Source organism: Zootoca vivipara, chromosome 4 (assembly GCF_963506605.1).
Source record: "Zootoca vivipara chromosome 4, rZooViv1.1, whole genome shotgun sequence".
Lineage (NCBI taxonomy): Eukaryota > Metazoa > Chordata > Lepidosauria > Squamata > Lacertidae > Zootoca > Zootoca vivipara.
The window spans coordinates 88066801-88088092 of record NC_083279.1 but is presented as its reverse complement, the minus strand read 5'-3'; the positions used below and the strand labels follow the sequence as shown (position 1 = coordinate 88088092).

Below are 21292 nucleotides of genomic sequence, written 5' to 3'. Positions count from 1 at the left end.
TGGTTTGGTTACCTCATACTGCTTAGCTTTCATTATTTATCAATATTTGTTGTTCTCCCCCCCCCCCCAAATGCATTGTAATGTGTATTTTGTTATGGTCACATTTAAGACGCTTGGGTATAGTGGCTTTAGAATTTGTTACTTAACAAATAATTGTTTACTGCTTCAACGACTACAACAACCTCTTGAGTGGTTCATAAAAAAAACACACTAAAGTATTCATTGAAAAATAGCGGCAAAAACGAAACTCTTAAAAGCAAGTTGCCATATTTTTTACTCTAAGCAAAACCAGCAAGTTTTTTTTTTTAAAAAACCTATATATATATATATATATATATATATATATATATATATATATATATCCTTCCAGTAGCACCTTAGAGACCAACTAAGTTTGTCATTGGTATGAGCTTTCGTGTGCATGCACACTTCCACACTAAAGCTCATATCATACCAATGACAAACTTAGTTGGTCTCTAAGGTTTTACTGGAAGGAATTCTTTTATTTTGTTTCGACTACAGCAGACCAACACGGCTACCTACCTGTAACTTACATCATAAGCTTTTGTGTTAAATTTCCATGGCTGGGTAGGCTTTCTGAAACAAAAACATGATTGTCAAAAGCAATCTTAGTCATAGCAAGTCTTGCTTGAGCTTGAACTTAGGTACAGTGGTACCTCTACTTACGAATTTAATGCGTTCCGAACACACATTTGTAAGTCAAAAAAAATTGTAAGTTGAATCCCATAGGAATGCATTGGGAGAAAAAAATCATAAGTAGAAAAAAATCCTATCTAAAAATTCGTAAGTAGAAAAAATCCTATCTAAACCGCATCCAAGATGGTGGACGGAGCTCCATTCGTAAGTAGAAACATTCGTAAGTAGAGTTATTTGTAAGTAGAGGTACCACTGTATGTTCCTGTGTCCTTTTGTAGACATTGGTTCTGGATAACCAACTTTATCCTGACTCCTGCTTTGTCCTTTGGTTCTGACTTTGCTCTCCGGTGCTAATTACTGACTTCATGCCCTGGTTCCTGACTCCTCTCATACTGTTATTCATGGCACAACCAGGGAGTATCTTGAGCGTGTGTTTTGCTTTCGGAATCAGAAAGTAAAGATATCTGTGGCACCTCCAATCCTGCCTAAACTCAATGTGAAGTGGAGGCTCAAAGGAGTCGGCTTAGAGAAAGCAGAGGCAGCTTATGGGAAGCAGATAAGTTCTGCTCAGCCTATCCATCAACGAAAGCTGCATTGGCACACTGCCAGCAGCCTTAAGGGTATTTTGAATTTGCACATAAATATGCATAGGGTTTAAATCAGAGATAAATGGACCTTGTTCTTTTCAGCATATGTATCACTTCCTGTTTTACACGGACCAAATACAAGGTGGAGCTTTGCCGCTAATTATGGATGCTTCTTCCAGATGACCAGTTTGGGGCACCTCACTGGGGGAATGAAAAGAGGGGAGGTTGTGCGTTTATGTGGGATTTTAGACAGTGGGTTCCTTAATAACGCCAGCAAAGTTTGCTTTCCTGTAAAATAACAGATGAATGTTTGGCATTTCTTCCGCAGAAGCGTAGCATTTGCCTTGTATTTGTTTTATTGATGCATCAAAGTATTTCTCTCTTGTTTTTCCAAGAAGCCCACTTTAAAGCCACAACAAAAATACACTTTGGATCAACACTTCAGCAAGCCTTCTAAGTGGAGTTTTTAAAAAATCCCAGACTTGTATTTGTATTGGATTAGAAGTTGTTTTTATATATGTAATTGTTTTAACCGGTTTTAAGTTTTTATTGTAATGTGAAATTGTTTCAAGATGCTTCATAGGAGCCAGTTAATATAGATTAACAGTGACGTTAACTCAACAGAGGAAACTATATTGAAAACAATATCTTTAACCAAAAGCTTTCCAGGGGAGAGGTGCCCTGTGCCTAAGGATGCACGAATCTGTCAATTCTTATTTCCTCTTTGTTGCCGGGTGGTGGTTCTCTGTTCTTAATTGGCTTACCGGTATTAATTTTAGACATTTTAAAACTTTGCTTTTGGAGTTCAGGATTGGTTCAGGGCACCTGGGTTTAAAACAGCTGTACACGAAGAAGGATTCTTGCTTGTGGGAAGAATCACATGCTAGCTGTTTGAAACCTTCCATAAAACTAGCCAGTCTCAGAGAAGTGTTCAGAGGGTGGCACAATCAAAAATTCTCTATTAGCACTGCCCAGGAGCTAAATCTTTCTCCCATGAATGACAAATTGATGTACTTAAACTCTTTAACTACCATATGCAGCTGAACCCAACTTTCTTTCCCTCTCATTTTGCCCTGAAGCTTTTCCTGCTAATATATCTCTTATTATTTGGTCCTGGACTATCTCTTTCAAAACAATTTCATCCCTGAATATTAATAATGGATTAGGATAGCCAAAAGTGGTGAAATTACATAGTTGCACTTTTTGGCTTTAGAAGGAGGACTTGGTGTGGATTATCACTGTATGCTTAATGCTATCTGCACTGCTTGGTGATTGTCGTGGCAGTTTTGCCTCTTCACGGGGGACCAGGGATGTTTGATTCGTGCTGCTGAAATCAAACCATTTAAATTCTCAGTGCAACATTCACAGAAGTCAATCCATCATAAAACCTTCAGTTTCATTGTAAGCAAGGAATGGTTACTAAAACTGCTTTTAGGGAAAAGTCAAGTGAGGCCGTAGAGAAACAGTCCAAAGAAGTCCAATTCGCAGTTTTCAAAGCTCCAAAAAATGAAACACCTTTGTGCAAAAAAGGATGCCCCATTCAGGGGTCCTGTGGAAAGGCATCGGGTGCCATGTGCAGCCTCTCTGTTTGTGTGCATCCATTGAACACTTGCATGGGCAGCTGAATCCATGAAAGACTCTTGGGAATCGAGGAGCTGTTTGATGGCAGTTGCTTGCTCACATGGATGCAGCCTTCCTCGTGTATAGTTCCATGCACAGTGGCTCTGCCCGACCCTTCAGTGAGTCTGTGTAAGGTGAGAGGCAGAGCCTGTTATGCTACCTCCATGCCTGTCCATGGAATGCATGACCTGAATGCAAAAACAGAGCTTTAGTGTAATTGCAGTGTGTTGAATGTCATGAATGAATGATAACCTCAGACTTGACATATATCAGCATGTGCTCATGGTATGCATGTGGGGAGATGCAGCTAGTAATGAGTGCTGCAGGATAATGATGAAATGGGAGAAGAAGGGAGGAATCCGAGAGGGAAAATGAAAGAGAAGAAGGATGCGCATAACCAAAAACTGATGTGATATGTCCAAATGCTGACTTGAATGTAACAGCCACATTGTTTAAATCAAGAACACGCAATGGCTTCAGAATGCTTTCTCACATTTCCTTAATGGGGCATCCTTGTGTTTGAAATAGTTATGTTTTCTTATCTTCACCAACAATCCTGAATCTCTTCCCCCCCCCCATATCTTTCTTTGCAGGAGTTATTTATACTGCAGATATCCTGGACCGAGAGACGACTCAGTCCTACTGGTTAACTGTGTATGCAACAGATCGTGGTGTTGTTCCACTTTACACCACCATCGAGGTCTACATTGAGGTGGAAGATGTGAACGACAATGCCCCATTGACTTCTGAACCCATATATTATCCATCTGTTTTGGAAAACTCTCCTAAGGATGTATCAGTCATTCAGATACAGGCTCAAGATCCTGACTCCAGCACAAATGAAAAGATGACCTATAGGATTACCAGTGGGAACCCCCAGAATTTTTTCATCATCAATACCAAAACAGGTAAGGAGATTTTTTCCAACCTTGCATGCTGTTGACACGATATGTGTACAGAGGACTGGCAGATTTAATGTGTACATGATGTTTTATCTCTTTCTGGACCAGCCTTTTGTTACACTGTTGTGAATGGGGCAGAATAGATGAATAGGGCAGAAACCAACATGGTGCTAGTGACCTCATATTTATTTGCAATTCACATCTATTCATAGTGTCTGTTGAACTTAGTGAAGCAGAAATATTTCCAACCTGCAGCACTGGACTCAACAAAAGATTTTGTATGATTATTGCACATCTTTTCAGATATGTGCCTTAATGGGAACGTACCGAAATCAAAGCCAGGCCCTGAGCTACATTTGTCATGGCTTAACTGAGGAAGTCTTCATCAGCTGTCAACCAGTCTAGCAGTTATGAACTGTCCGTGATGCACGAAGGGGGTGAAAAACTGGCAGTTCTGTCATCCGAGTTGCAGCTTAGAGGTGTCTTTGTCCTAAGAAGTCTCTTGGCTGTGTTGAAGGAAGCGTAGTGCTGATTAGAAGGTCTCTGTTTAATTGGAATTGCGCGGCACAGAATAATCCCACGAAGAAATAGCTCTTAAGGACTCCCACAGTGCTCAGTTTGATGGCTGATGGGTGGTTGTCTTTTTTGTAACCGCCACTTAGCGTTAAATCAACCCGTGCAATTAGTCATGATGCAAGAGTGAAAAATTAAGCAGGAAATCATATAGGTTTGTAAACAAATTGATTTATGCATTAAACAAAAATGCAGATAATTTTCACATTTTGTGACCTTGGATTGTTGTTGTTTAGTCGTTGAGTCGCGTCCGACTCTTCGTGACCCCATGGACCAGAGCACGCCAGGCACTCCTGTCTTCCACTGCCTCCCGCAGTTTGGTCAAACTCATGTTCGTAGCTTCGAGAACACTGTCCAACCATCTCGTCCTCTGTCGTCCCCTTCTCCTAGTGCCCTCCATCTTTCCCAACATCAGGGTCTTTTCCAGGGAGTCTTCTCTTCTCATGAGGTGGCCAAAGTATTGGAGCCTCAGCTTCAGGATCTGTCTTTCCAGTGACCTTGGATAGCCTTGGTTTAATGTTTATGTCACCCTGGAGTTCAGGTGCTCAGGTATCCTATGAAATGATACATACCTATTTTGGCCATGTGATAGTATCAGCCAATGAACATTTCCTGTTGAGACAGATGTTAGTCTATTTAAGGCCTGTAGTTAAAGGATTTCAACCAGACTGAGGAATTCCACCCTCCTGAAACTTGGGGCAGCCCTATCTTCTGAATTTAACCAGATGTAGCCCTTCTTTATATGCCTGTTGTCTTTGTCCATGAAGTTTTCTTGGCAGGGATACTGGAGTGGCTTGCCGGTTCCTGCTCCAGGTGGATCATGTTTAGTCAAAACTCGCCACTATGACCTGTCCGTCTTGGGTGGCCCTGCACGGCATAGCTCATAGCTTCTCTGAGTTGTTCAAGCCCCTTCACCACGACAGGGCATTGATCCATGAAGGAGTCCCATCACCTCCTGGCAAATAGAAGCGGAAGAAATGGAGGCAGTGAGAGATTTTACTTCCTTGGGTTCCATGATCACAGCAGATGGTGACAGCAGTCACAAAATTAAAAGATGCCTGCTTCTTGGGAGAAAAGCTTCTTAAAAAGCAGAGACATCACCTTGCCGACAAAGGTCTGTATAGTTAAAGCTATGGTTTTCCCAGTAGTGATGTATGGAAGTGAGAGCTGGACCATAAAGCAGGCTGATCGCTGAAGAATTGATGTTTTTAATTCTGGAGGAGACTCTTGAGAGTCCCATGGACTGCAAGAAGATCAAACCTATCCATTCTGAAGGAAATCAGCCCTGAGTGCTCCCTGGAAGGACAGATCCTGAAGCTGAGGCTCCAATACTTTGACCACCTCATGAGAAGAGACCTCCCTGGAAAAGAGGGCACAAGGAGAAGGGGACGACAGAGGACGAGATGGTTGGACAGTGAAGCTACCAACATGAGTTTGACCAAACTGCGGGAGGCAGTGGAAGACAGGAGTGTCTGGCGTGCTCTGGTCCATGGGGTCATAAAGACTCGGGCACGACTAAACAACAACAAAGCCCTTCTTTTGTTAGTGCTCTTAAGAACAGCAAAGGCTAGCCAGAATCCTTTCTCAACCAAGGGTTTTAAACTACAGTACAGTTTAAGCATTTTCCTATGCTTTTGGGGAAGTTCCCCCTTGCCTCTAATTTTTTTAGACTATCAATGCCTCCTCTAACTACACCGGTATGCCTGCCCGCTGTACAGCCTTGAATTTTGTATTTTGATGGCTACCTATAAGGGAATAAGGGCAGATTCTTGCTTATATCAGTTCATTCTTGAGTCTGATTTCAAGAGATGCTTTTAAAACCCTCCCTTGGATTCTCCAAAGGTAATAGATTCTGGAAACACATTGTAGATTTTCCTTTAGCCCTGTAATTTATTTTGCTGCTTCGTTAGTTGGGAAAGCCTTTCATAGTACTACAGATGCAAATTTCAAACCGTGAGGCACAGCACATGCACCTACAATGAGTTCATATCCATAAAACCTGAGTTTTCTGAAATGAAGTCTTCATAAACCAGTAGATATTAGCGATGTTCATTGAACGTGGGAGAGAGAGAGATCATGCTTCGAACAAGCTTACTCTGCAAGAGGTGTTAAGATCAACCCATTCATGGGGTTGCTCTGGAATGGAAGGGACAAAAGCTAAATGGCAGCGTGGTTATTGAGCATGTAAAACACACACAGAACCAACGTCGGTATAACGGTGTTGCCTAGAGTGATTGTGAAATCACTTTTCCTTTTTCAGAAGACAGGTTGGGTATCCGTCAGGTATGTCTTAACACAGCGGTCACCAATTGCTTCTGGATTCTTGTAGAGACACCGATTTCTCCTGCAACAACGACAAATTTTATTGTACGGCCACAGACCTGTTGAAAGCAAATTAAAACACCAAAATTGTACAATTTCAGCTAAACAGCAAGCTATGGTACTGATGCAAACTTAAGGCAGCAAGAAACCAAGTTCCTTTATCAGTGAACTGCCATGGATGTGTGTATATTCAATAAATAATAAGTAAATGATAAATAAATTCTAATAATAATAATAATAATAATAATAATGCTCTGTAATATAATACATTTGCTGCTTAAACAATTCACACATTTGCTTCCATATATCAGATATGCAGCATTATATTGTGGGATAATTCTACAACTTTTGAAAACATTTCCTTCACTCTATACCACTTCCCAACTGACACCATAGGTCAAAGAAATTACGTATTATGTTTTGGACTCCAGGTCCCTTCAGCATGTCCAGTGGTTTTTGGCTGTTATGTCTTGATTGACATTTGCAGGAGTCAAAGAAGATTGGTTCAGGCTGCCAACTTATCACTCTTGATAAAAAAATAAACAATAGAAATGCAAGGAACCTATTTAGAATGCAGCCTAGAATTCTAGATGAACTGTACATCTCAGTATGATTCATTACTTGACTCCTGCTTTGTTACTCCCCATCCTGCAGGCTGAAGCATTAAGCATGACCTATGCATAATTTATGCAACCAACTGCCCCAACACATTCACAAAACAAACACATGCCATTATACTGAAGCCATTAAAATGTGTGTATGCATTCTGCATATAGAGTATTTCCAAGTCAAAAGAATGATCAGATCTGTTGTTGTTGTTGTTGTTGTTGTTGTTGTTGTTGTTGATTTGCCAAATTTAAGAAAGGTTGCATATTGTCTACAGTCCTAACTTTGGTCATTCCTCTGTGCATGCTTTTTCATCAACTATGCACACTCTCATTATGTTTTGGTGTTATAGTTTAACATGCATACAGTGGTACCTCGGGTTACAAACGCGATCTGTTCCGGATTGCAGTTCGTAACCTGAAAAGTTCGCAACCCGAAAACGCCATTTTGCGCATGCGCAAATGCGTGCGGTGCTTCTGCGCACGCGGGCGGGGTGAAAATACTTCCGGGTTTGCGCAGTTCGTAACCCGAGGTGTTTGTAACCCGAGGTGTTCGCAACCCGAGGTACGACTGTATTCTATATGCTTTAAGTATTGCAAGCTGCTTTGCATAATAGGTAAAGGGACACCCCCCCAGTGCCCCTTCTCCGGAGCCGCCACCCCTCCTTTGCCTCGGCCATTCTCTGCATATTGAACTTGTTGCCCTTTTCCCCCGTGGGGCGATTGTGGGTCTGTGTGCATGTGTTTTGGGGAGGGGGGGGGGGAGGATGAGAAGCATGGTGGTAGGTGAGCTTGTCTGTTGAGAAGCCTTCCCCACCTCACTTTAACGCACACAATTTTATTTTATTTTATTTTACTTTTTTTATTACGCCTGCCCTTGCCCCATCCCATTCTTCCCAGTGTGCATAGGAATTTCTTCTTCTTCTTTTTTCTTTTTTCTTTTTTTCAAAATATAGTCCGGCCCCCACAAGGTCTGAGGGACAGTGGACCGGCCCCCTGCTGAAAAAGTTTGCTGACCCCTGAGTAAAAGGCAGGGAATGGTGGGAAGGTAAATAAAACAAATGATGGAGTTATATACATTAAAACGGATTGATTGCGGCCATAAATTTGCCGCTTTATTTCCCATATATGGGTGTTAATTTCACGGCAAAGCATAGCAGTAATTTATTGCATTGATTTATTGCAATTTTTTTGTGCTCCGAGGGAAGCAGTGAATTTTAATTCAAACCATCACACACTTTTTTTTTAAAAAAAAGAAAGAAGTCTTGGCAACAGACGGGAGCACCAGGCAGAATGCAATAGCCAATCCCATGGTATTCCCATACTATGTGGATGAACGCCTTCTGACGCCTAAGGTTTTCATCTTGGAAAAGTACTGGGCCTGATTATATTGTTTGACAATCAGCTGGTACTGTACTGTCAAACATCTGGTTATAGCATAGGATTGCCTTTCTCCATGACCTGTTCCTTTGCCAGCAATGCCCTCTTTCTCTCCCATCACAAAACCTTTGGAAGCTGTAGGTCGGATTATTGTTCCATTATTCTCTGTGTGGGGATGCCCTTGAACCTCCTTTCAGAAACTTCAGCTGTTCTGCCATGCAGCCACCAGCGATGGAACAGTTTCAGCTGCTTAGGATATATGGAACTGACCCAAAGTGTCAGAGGCAGTACAGTTAAAACTCTCTAATCTATGCAGCGTTAAAAGCATTGTCTTGAAACTAGTATAGCAAAAAAAAATATCAGTCTTTATATTGAATCAATATATTTATTTATTTATTTATTTATTTATTTCCCAGCCACTCTGGGCTGCTTTCAGCAAAATATTAAAATACATCAACTAATCAACTACGGTATTAATCAATTTTTCATCAAATACAGCGGTACCTCGACTTACGAACAACTCAACAACCAAATTTTTCGATGTGCGAATGGGGCAAATACACACGTGCTTATGAATTCCTCGACATCCGAACGGAAACCGCAGCGGTTTCAGATAGGGTTTTTTTGACTTATGAACTTTTAGGTGGGGTTGCTTCGACTTACGAATTTTCCCGTTTCCAATGCGTTCCTATGGGAAATCGTGTTTCCAATGGCGCTTTTCGACTTACGAATTTTTCGACCTACGAAGGTGCCTTCAGAACGGATTAAATTCATAAGTTGAGGCACCGCTTAAGAAGGGTTTAAACATTTTCCAACTAAATAAATGCAAGTCCGCGGTGTCCTAGTTTGCACTATATTTTAACTAAATTAAACAGTATATTTTAACTAAATCAAACTGTTCGGTAAGCCTGCGTTTTAGGTGCATTTAAATTGCATGCATTCACCTTTATGTGCGTGGGAAACAAATATAAATAAATAAAAATCGGTCGAAAAGCAGGTGGGCTTCTGAGGGGGGAAACACTTTGGCAATCCCACCTGCCATTGAACCCAATGCGTTTTGACTATGCACAAATTTGGCTTTAGACACAATACCTGGAACGCAACCCCCTTGCAAGTTGGAGGCTTACTGTAGTCAGAACAAACTAGGCTTCAATGCTGGCACAAGCTGCTGAAAAGTTTCCACCTTGCTCTTTCCTTGCTTCTTCTTCTTCTTCTTCTGCTGTACCGCCACAGCCTAGCTTGCTGGAATGTCCAGTAGTCCTGGGTTTGTGATTGTCTTCTCTCACACAGACCATAATCAGTAACCAAGGTTTGTTCTTGGTCTACTGCTCATGGTTTCTTGGGGGTTCAATCGTCGGCAGGTGCGAGGTGGCGGGGAGCAGAGCAAAACCTTTCCCCCGACATTGAACCAAACCATAGTTTCGCTAACCTATGGTTTAATGTGGCGTGCAAATTAATAGCAATAATATGGATAGTAATAATGTGGATTACTCTACCCCCCCTTTAAAAAAAAGAGATCTAATATTACTAATTGAATCTTTGAAGCAAGTAGTGATTCTTTTCCTGCCACAATCGTTTTAGAACATCTTTCCCATCTTTTGCACACAGTAAATAAATGTTCTTTTAATGTGTCCTTACTCCTTAGAGATAAAAAGGTTCGTGGGTACTTTTATGCTCTGTAATAAGCATAGGTGATGTTGCACATACCATAAAATATTCAATTAAACCTCTTCAGGCTGGTCAGTTTATGTGCCTCATAAATATGGGTTGTTGTTGCTGTTGTTTTAACTATTCTCTTGTGTGCCTTTTGAACTTTTAATGGGATTTCACTCTGCCTGAAGGAACAGGTACACAGTCAGGGGGGGGGGGGTTGAATCATGCTTGGTCACTGGATCCTGCCCACCTAGCAGTTCAAACGCATGCCAGTGCAAGTAGATAAATAGGTACCGCTGTGGCGGGAAGGTAAACGGCGTTTCCGTGCGCTCTGGTTTCCATCACGGTGTCCCGTTGCACCAGAAGCGGTTCAGTCATGCTGACCACATGACCCAGAAAGCTGTCTGTGGACAGACGCCGGCTCCCTCAGCCTGAAAGCGAGATGAGTGCCGCAACCCCAGAGTCGCCTTTGACTGGACTTAACCATCCAGGGGTCCTTTACCTTTACCTTTACCTGATCACCTACCTAGCATCAGCAGCTGAAACTACACTTGATATGCCAGCTGCAAGCATTCCTGGAGAGCCTTGCCACAGTAGTTCAGATAGTGGTGACTTCCAAAATTGTGTGACTGCAGTGCACTATATAGAATCCTAGAATTGGAAGGGCCCACAAGGGTTGTCTATTCCACCCCCTTGCAATGCAGGATTTTTTTTTTTACCCAAATGGGGCTCGAACCCATGACCCTGAGATTTTGTGCAGAATGCCAGTTTAGTGCAGAATGCTGCAGTATGATTGCTGACGGAAAATGGGATTGGGGCAGGACCAAAGAGAAGAGGGAATTAGGCTGCATCCTAAGACGTTCCCCTTGGTCATGTAGCATGAGTTAAGGTGGTAAAAAGATGGGTGTACCTCAAGTACCATTTTGAAGGCTTGTTTTGCTTCTGTCAGGCTTAGGCCAGCTCAGCCAGCAGCAACACTGCTCCTGAATGGAGTTTGAATCTGGTTTACTTTCCTCCAGCTTAACTTAATGCCGCCTTGCTTTTACACCAGCTTCTTGCGTGTAGGGTTGCTCCCTGGGTCATGCTCAGAATTGAACCATTGAAATCGACAGACTTGACTATCTTAAATCCATTGATTTCACTGGGTTTACCGTGAGTGCCACTAATTTGGATATACAGGTGAAACTCGGGAAATTAGAATATCGTCGAAAAGTGCTTTTATTTCAGTAATGCAACTTATTATTATTTATTTTTCTTTTAATTTTTACAAATGCTTTCTTTTGGAAATTCCACAATAATAAAACAAATATTTACAATAATGCAAAAATAAACATTGCTATTACATTTAAGTAATTATATTCCAGTTATAATTGACCCGCCTAACGACAAATAATTACAATTATAACAAATAAAGGCTTGACATATCTTGCTTTGCATGTCATGCATCTATCTCATATATTGGTTTCACCTTTTAAGTTGCTTTACCCAAATAAATGCACTTTTCGACGGCATTCTAATTTTCCGAGTTTCTCCTATAGTTAAAACAACACACAGCTCTTTTCATTGATGTTTGTATATATATACCATATGCAAGGATGAGGGGCAACCTTTTCGGCTATGGGCCTAATTTCAGGAAATATTCTCCTTAGGGGCTGTGCTCATTTGTGTGTGTAGCCATTTCATTCATTCATTCATTTATTCATTCGTTTTATTTGCAAGTCACTTTATCTTGCCCAAGGCAACCCAAAGTGCAGGTGTGTTTCTGTTGTCCATTGGTGGGGAACCGCTTGGTGACCAGAGCCTTTGGATTTTGCCAGCTTACTCTCCTTGACTTTACCTCCTGTGGGTGGCGCTATGGTCTAAACCACTGAGCCTCTTGGGCTTGCTGATCGGAAGGTCGGCAGTTTGAATCCGTGCGACGAGGTGAGCTCCCGTTGCTCTGTCCCAGCTCCTGCCTATATAGCAGTTCGAAAGCTCGCCAGTGCAAGTACAGCGGTGCCTCGCTAGACGAATTTAATTCGTTCCGACGGTCAATTCGTCCAACGGAAAATTCGTCTTGCGAGGCACCGTTTCCCATAGGAACGCATTAAAAGTTAATTAATGCGTTCCTATGGGCTCCGGGGACTGGCGGCAGTAGCGGCGCTTGCTTGCTTGGCTCCCTGGAAGGCAGGGAGACAGGCGGCAACAGCCCCGCAGCTTTCCTTGCTGTCTGCGGTGAGGGGAGAGGAACGAACGGGGAGAAAGCAGCCCTTCCCGTTCGTTCCTCTCCCCCCCCCCCACCACCGACAGAAAGCACAGATCCCGGGGTTGCCGGATCTGTCGGGCGGCGGGAGGGAAGAACGGAGGACCATCGGATCCTCCGTTCTTCCCTCCCCCCACCTGCAGATCCGGCCTTTGGCTCTGTCGGGCGGCGGGAGGGGAAGGCAGGCGGCAAAAAGCCCTGGCAATTTTTCTCTGCACGCTGGACTTTGCAGTTGGAGGTTTGTTTTTCTATGGCCACGCTTCGCAAGACGAAGCGGCGGCCATAGAAAACCTCGTCTTGCGAGGCAACCTCCTATCGCAAAATCCATTCGTCTAGCGAAAAATTCGTCTTACAGGGCATTCGTTAAGCGAGGCACCACTGTAGATTAATAGGTGCCGCTGCGACGGGAAGATAACGGCTTTCCCGTGCGCTCTGGCAATCGTCACGGTGTTGAATTGCACCAGAAGCGGTTTAGTTATGCTGGCCACATGACCCGGAAAGCTGTCTGTGGACAAACGCCGGCTCCCTCGTCCTGAAAAGCGAGACCAGCGCCACACCCCTTAGTTGAATCCGACTGGACTTAACCATCCAGGGGCCCCGTTACCTTACCTTTGTTACCTTCTACCTCCTGTGCAGCAATTAGGCTCAGGAGCACATGCACCCACTCTCGGTAAGCCCAATTAATGCAGGGAGAATGATTAGAGATATCCTTCCCTACTCGCAACCTCCTCCCTGAAAACCGCTCCACCTGAATCAATGAGGCTTAGAAAGATTTATGGTGTTATTATTTTAACACGGACATGGCCATGACCCTCTTTTGTGTTTTGACGTATGCTTTGTTTCGTTATATTGCTTGCTCTGATATTTTGCCTTAATTGACTTGTTTTTTCTGTTTGCTGTCAGCAGCTCTGGGCTTCTCTTAGAAAGAAGGAGTGGTATAAAGGGAGCAACTGGAATGAATGAAATGCAGTGCCCTGATCCAGGAAGCAAATCTGTGTGTGGATACAGATGCACACAGGGGTGTGGGTATCTGCTATGTGATGCTCACCGGATCTTCCGGGGTTCTGGCAGGACGCATCTTTTGGTTTCTATGGAGGTTGGACATCCCTAGTAGGGATTTTTCAGTTTTGGATTTTCCCAGTTTCAAGTTCTCCACATTTCCACCTGATCTGTTTGTGATCATTTCTTTCTTAAAAAATGTCTACCCACATTTTAGTGCAGATTTATTCTAAAATAATAATAATAATAATAATAATAATAATAATAATAATAATTTATTTACACCCCGCCCATCTGGCTGGGTTTCCCCAGCCACTCTGGGCGGCTTCCAACAGAAAAATGAAATAAAACAATTAAACATTAAAAGCCTCCCTAAACAGGGCTGCCTTCAGATGTCTTCTAAAAATCTGGTAGCTGTTTTTCTCTTTGGCATCTGACAGGACAGGCACCACCACCGAGAAGGCCCTCTGCCTGGTTCCCTGCAACTTGGCTTCTCGCAACGAGGAAACCGCCAGAAGGCCCTCGGTACTGGACCTCAGTGTCCGGGCAGAACGATGGGGGTGGAGACGCTCCTTCAGGTATACTGGACCGAGGCCATTTAGGGCTTTAAAGGTCAGCACCAACACTTTGAACTGTGCTCGGAAACGTACTGGGAGCCAATGTAGATCTTTCAAAGCCCCTTTGCATACATGTTTGCTGAATGCACACATTTTTCCAAAGCAGTTATCCTTAATATAGTTCATTCATGTGCATGGTTGTTGTTTTTTAACAACAACAACCCTGATTTACTAATTGATGTACAAGGCCTGCCTGCTCTCCTTTTCAAAGGAAATTCTTCCTCCACTTGGCCTGGAGGAAAGCGCTTCTTCATCTGTGCTGCTGCAGTAGTTTTAAAACTGGGTCAGGTCAGGAAGGAGTTTCCACAGCCAGTCAGAAAGCCAGTCTGAGGGCTGAAATAGTGCTAAACAAATGCAGATACAGTGGTACCTCAGGTTACAGACGCTTCAGGTTACAGACCCCGCTAACCCAGAAATAGTACCTTTGCTTCAGGATGAGAACAGAAATTGCATGGCGGCGGCAGCGGGAGGCCCCATTAGCTAAAGTGGTACCTCAGGTTAAGAACAGTTTCAGGTTAAGAACGGACCTCCAGAACGAATTAAGTTCTTAACCCGAGGTACCACTGTACTGCAGGGTTGTTGAACCGCTCTCATCATCCCTGACCGTTAGCCTTGCTTGCTGGGGGTTGGTGCGAGTTCAGATCCAACAACATTGGTTGTTCCCATAGTTGATGCAGCTCATTTGATCAACAAGAAGAAACTGAGCCACTAAGTGTCACCTTCCCAGTTCTGTGGGGTACTCTGGACAATAAAGGTCTAGCAGGCATATTCTGTTTCAACTTTTTAAACACCTGCTGAAATTTTTTCTATTCCGTCAGGTTATTAAGAATACATATTTCCAAAACAGTGATCTAAGTTTAGATGTTAACTTTTTAAAATGGCATTTTTTTATATATGCCTCCAGGTATAGGACGGTGTATAATTTGAATAAATTGTTGTTGTTGTTATTACAGTCATACCTCGGTTTAAGTACGCTTCAGTTTGAGTACTTTCAGTTTAAGTACTCCGCGGACCTGTCTGGAACAGATTAATCCACTTTCCATTACTTTCAATGTATCTGAAGTGTATCTGAAGAAGTGTGCATGCACATGAAAGCTCATACCAAAATATAAACTTAGTTGGTCTTTAAGGTGCTACTGAAGGAATTTTTTTATTTTGTTTCAATGGGAAAGTTCGCTTCAGGTTAAGAACGCTTCAGGTTAAGTACGGACTTCCGGAACCAATTACACTCATACCTTGGGTTAAGTACGCTTCAGGTTGAGTACTCCGCCGACCCGTCTGGAATGGATTAATCCACTTTCCATTACTTTCAATGGGAAAGTTTGTTTCAGTTTATGAACGCTTCAGTTTAAGTACTCCGCGGACCGTCTGGAACAGATTAATCCACTTTCCATTACTTTCAATGGGAAAGTTCGCTTCAGGTTAAGTACGGACTTCCGGAACCGATTGTATACTTAAACCGAGGTAACACTGTATTATTATTTTATTTTTGTAAAAGCACAGTGCTTGTAAACCGCTATGATTATTTAAAAATAATGAAACAGCGCTAAATAATTACATTTTATAAATAGATCACCTGGAGATCCACAGGTTCCCCAACCCCTGATCCTGAGACTGACATTGAAGTTGGCGCATTTCTAGCCACTATAAACGTAATGTTTGCACATGCTTTATAAAGTTGCCAGCGGTGTGTGAAATAGTTAAGAGGGAGCTCTGTGGCTGATACTGAGCAACCCAGTTCTGTCTCAATTCCTTTCTAAAACTAAAACAAAAACCCAAACACACACATACACATATACAAAAACCCCAAACTCTCTTGCTTATAGGATTCCGGTTGACTTTGTGCGTGGAAACTTCCCCGCTAGTTTCAGCTGCCTCTTGGAGATTGCGAGGAGAAGCCCTTCCTTGATGTGGGTTCAGAGCATAGCTGTCAAGTTCTCCCTTTTCTCGCGAGGAAGCCTATTCAGCATAAGGGAGCCTCCCTTTAAAAAAAAGGGGAGAACTTGACAGCTATGGTTCAGAGGCCCACATTCAGGCCTCCGAAGGTGGACGTTTTCAGCTCCAGGCGCAGACTCTGAAAGTGACAGAAGGGTTGCGCCGTGTTTGAAGGGAAGGATCCCAAGCTGGCTGTTGAGCCGAGATAATTCTGCTTCCCTTGGCAGCTATGGGGGCTTTTGGCTCATGCCTCGAGTTGCCTTGCTGCATGATTTATCTCTGCAGAACTGATTCCTCCCCCTTCAAAGCCCTCGTTTCCTCAAATACTGCATGTGTAGTATGTGCTTCAGTGATAAATATATAGAACGTGCGTGCTCCATATCTTGTGGTATATGCCGTTTTCTTCCTCCCCTTCTCTGCTCCCTCTCTATCTAGTTCCCTCCTTGCCTTGGCTCTTAATTTGCTTGTTCCCTCTGGCTCAGCTGGCAGTCGGAGACCTGGCTTACTTTCCTCTCCCTCCCTGCCCCCTTCATCTCCGCTACGTTGGCCTATTTCTTGACAACTGGGAAGGAGGGCAGCAGGAATAGATTGTAGTAAGTGCCCTGATTGCTCGGTTCTCCGCCAGCAATGGGAGCATTAGATGAGCAGAAAACCCAGAAGTGTTGTGGCAGCTATACCTCAAATGGATCCCGCTCCGGCGAGAGGAGACGGCTGGATCAGCGCAATGGCCCATCTAGTCCAGCACCCTGTCCTTATATTGGCTAACCAGATGCCCGTTGGAAGCTGGGCATGCAATTGTCCGCTGCCCCCTCCTTCAGTTCTCAAAACTGAGACCAAAAAAGGCAACACGAAGACCAATGACGAATCAATGTTATTATTATAATATGATTATTAACTCCTTCAGTTCTCAGCAGCTGGCATTCAGAGGCACGATGCTTTTGTCAGCTTCTGACACTGGATGTAAAACAGACACTGTGGCTAGGAGCCAAGCAAGGACTCCACATTCGATACCTAATTTTATGTAGAAATCACAGAAACATTTGCAGTTGCTTTATACCAAGTCAGGCCAGATGCCCACCGAGCTCAACATTGCCTACTTCAGCTCTTCCCAGCCTGGTGCCCTCTGGACATTTTGGACTTCAGCTCCCAACATCCCTAACCATTAATCGTGCTAGCGGGAGGTGTTAAGAGTTGTAGTCTGTAGGGCGGCAGTTGGGGGAATCTGGTCTACTGCAACCGGCAGAAACACTTGGGCTTTATCCACACTTAGCTTCCCTCTGCTCTTTCCAGACATGGTCTGCTACTTATAGCTCTGTGTCCAAGCTCCCTTCCTTTCTTCTGCTCCAGAGCGTTTCCTGCAAAAATCTGCTCTTTCAAGATCAGTCGGAGAAAACGTCGATCTGGGGAAAACCCGAATTGATGGTTTTTTATACCTGTTTTGTAGCTTCCCTCAAGGAATTATGGGAATGATACTTTGGTGAGACTTTTAACAGGCTTCTGGTCTTCTTCACAGAACTAAATCCCCCAGTTTCCAGCTTGAATTTTCATCTTTCCAACAGCTTGACCTCCCCCCCCAAAGGTGCATTCCTCCATTGTCTTCCAAGACAGAGGGATGTCAATCAACAGTTTAGATACCCAAGGAGTGTTGTGGAAAAATTGAGAGCTGGAAATATTTTTTTTTGGGGGGGTGATCAGGAGAGAGGGGGGGGAGATAACACCCCATTTCTGTTCTTGCTAAGGCCATGCATACACTTTCCAAACCCTTGTCAGGTATATAGTGTTTGAACTTTTCACGTTTAGGAAATACCTGCAGTAAACAAACTGAGCAAAATATACACCAGGCTTAATTTTGTTTCCAGAGGAGGGACACCCCCTCTATTTTAGATATAATACTTTGCACGACTTGTACCCTGAGACATTAACTTGACTCCTTACAATATTTAAAATTTTAATCATTATTCAAGCATGCATAACCACAGAAATTTACAGCATGGGGTAAACAGATGGATTAGCAATTGTGCATGTAATTAGAAATAACCCTTCAAATTAAAAAACCTGCGTTTAGATATTCAATTTCCTTTATGTGGGGGGAAAAGGTTTGTTTTCTTCTTTTAAAAAAAAAAACACAAAAAAACTTGATGGGAACCGGTACTGCACATTAATAAAATGAGTAAGAATTTTCCCCCTTCTGAAAGTCTGTCACTCAGTGCACTCTTGACATATAATATTCACATTAAGCAAATTGCAGATGGAAAGAGTGTGTGAGGTGTTTTAATGATACACCGGGAAAGTGAAACCAGTGGAGCGAAATTGGGTTTTGGTTTAGATCTTGTGTTGACTTCTGTCACATTGCGCTCATGTAAGATTTCACTCATAATGAGAGGAAAGAAGTGGTTCAATCACATTTTCTTCTTACCTAACAGTTCACCTCCGGATCCTTTCCTCTTGTGTTTCTTCTGTATCATATTCTTCCTCTGCTTTTTAAGGATGTTTGATCCATGTCAAAGTTTATGTGTTCATTCATAAGTTGGTTACATCCCATTTCTGCATCAATCTGTGATTTAATTTTTTTTTTTTAAAAAAATATTTTTAAAGTATTTAAATATGTGTGTGTTTGGGGAGGGGGAGTATTAAATAATACTTGATCTCAACATATTGCATTTTTAAACATTTTTTATCCTATAATACATCCATTGGCACATTTTGTTAGTTCTTTCAAGCCAAGGAGTATATCACACTATTTGGAAAAAGTGTGAAATCTGAAGGATAATTACAGCCTGATCCACAAATTAGTCTGGGAGGTGTGAATCAGGCCAGTCCGTATTAGAATCGGCAGAAATCACACTCTTCAAATAACTCTAACTGCTTGTGCAAAAACAAAGACGTATTGTTTAATTTGCAATTCCTAAAACGACAGTTAATCCCAAATAATTTATTTTAAAAATTTCTATCAACAGTGTGTGGACATTTAAATCCATTGATTTCAATGGGTCTGGGTAGAACTCAATATATCACCCAGTGTATTTCTGCAACTTGTTAAATTACTTAACTTAACTCTTTTACCGCCCCGCCCCCCGGACTTCACCTTGACTAAAGCACCCCACACAACGCTCCCTATAGTTCTGCAATCCAGAATTTATTATTTTATTTAGAAGCTTTTCAAACCATCCCTTGTCCAATGGCCTCAATCTCATTTACAATTTTTAAACAAATGAGGTGTAAAATATCAGCTATACTTTAAGAGGGTCTGAAAACAGTACAAGAGAGAGATGTTGATAACATGGGGCGGATGTTTCAAGCACGTTAAGAATTCACAAAAGGCCCGAGAGAACAAAAATAGCGATTATTTTCATATCGGCACCTAAAATCCAGTTAAGAGCAAAATTATATCAATGGTCACTTAATCCATATTGGTTCATGGTTAGTGTATCGGATATTGGTAAGTAATCAGCCAGTGGATAAAACATTTTATTTACTTTTATGATATGACTTTTGCCAGATTTGAAACTCTTTCATGTCATATCTAGGGAAGTTCATATGTTAGTAGTGTTAGCCCTGTCTAGATTTCAACATATTTGGTTTATTTATTTATTTATTTATTTTGATTTGGATGCTCTGTCCCCTTGTAATTGGAATGGGAGTGGGGGAAGATTTGTCCAAATTTCCTCTTTCAAGAAATTTATTGGATGGCTCATTATCAGTTTTCCCATAAGATAGATAGTTCCTTTCTCTTCCTTCTTCTGGAACTCCTTCATGCTGTGCCATCATAGGGCACTCTAGAAATTCTTCCAACTTTCAAGAGCTGCTTGATAGGAAATACAAGGGACACCTCTTGTAAAAATAAAAATGGGGCGGGGTGTGTTTTTAATCTCTTGTTGGAAGCTGCCCAGAGTGGCTGGGGAAACCCAGCCTAATAAATTATTATTATTATTATTATTATTATTATTATTATTATTATTATTACAGTGCCCTCTTGCGTTAATGCCATGCCATCCTATAGCATTGTGCAACAGGCAATAATGTCGCTTTTGGAATTGTCGCTTACGTCCCTCAAATTTGCAACCTCTACATATTTGTGTATCCACCGAAAGGTTGGAATGTGTGTTTTTATTTCCCTTTCCATCTAGGTGCACGTGAAATCGCTCTGAGGCATTTTGGGTTGTTTAGTTGAAGCTCTTTCGACTCCCCCCCACCCCTTTCTAAATTCCTATGAAACTTGCTTGAGGTTTTGTTTCAGGCGAAATCCAGTTGGCGGCCAACAGATGTACAGAGTTACACCCTCCCCGGCAAAGGGATTTTGGTAGCCTCCTCAGAATTCCTCAGATGTTTTACCTGAACAGGGGCATGCACACGCCGCCTCAATTTGTTATGCATTCTTGATACATTTTGCAAACCTCCCTCCAGTCCTCGTTTCAAAGCATTTGAAGGCACCATGGCCCTAGAAATGAATCTCTCTGGTGTAAAAGAATGTGCTAGGTAGCAAGTACCCGAAGTCATAATACTTTTGACGACAGCTCCGGGCGAGAAAAAGTCTTCCTTGGAAGTTTTCGAGCAGAGGTAGGGTGGCCATCTGTCATGGTTGCTTTATTTGAGGTTCCTGTATTGCAGGGGGTTGGACTAGATGGCACTCGGGGTCCCTTTCAACTCTACCATTCTATAAGATTATGATTCTGTGAGATCCACTGGCATTGGTTCAGGAGGAGGTGCAGATCTAGGGTAGAGGACAAGGGAGTGAGGATGAAACAGCTCCTGTTTGAGGATTCTGCCTTCTGACGGTCTCAGGCAATGTCCCAGCACAACTTTTCCCCAGATGGTGATATAATAATAATAATAATAATAATAATAATAATAATAATAATAATAATAATTTATTATTTATACCCCGCCCATCTGGCCGGGTTCCCCCAGCCACTCTGGGCGGCTTCCAACAAAACATCAAAACACAGAAATCCATCAAACATTAAAAGCTTCCCTAAACAGGGCTGCCTTGAGATGCCTTCTAAAGGTCTGGTAATTGTTGTTCTCTTTGACCTCTGGTGGGAGGGCATTCCACAGGGCGGGTGCCACTACCGAGAAGGCCCTCTGCCTGGTTCCCTGTAACTTCGCTTCTCGCAATGAGGGAACCGCCAGAAGGCCCTCGGCACTGGACCTCAGTGTCCGGGCAGAACGATGGGGGAGGAGACGCTCCTTCAGGTATACT

General features: G+C 42.6%; 1 protein-coding gene across 5 annotated transcripts in view; it reads left to right on the top strand.

The window, feature by feature from the left end:
- Positions 1 to 21292, top strand: part of FAT3 (FAT atypical cadherin 3) — a 434554-nt gene that overhangs the window by 205023 nt on the left and 208239 nt on the right. For all 5 annotated transcript variants that reach the window (XM_035116279.2, XM_035116283.2, XM_035116282.2 and 2 more), the window contains exon 3: positions 3458 to 3772. In XM_035116279.2, coding sequence (XP_034972170.2) covers positions 3458 to 3772 — 315 coding nt within the window. The remainder of the gene's footprint in view (positions 1 to 3457; positions 3773 to 21292) is intronic.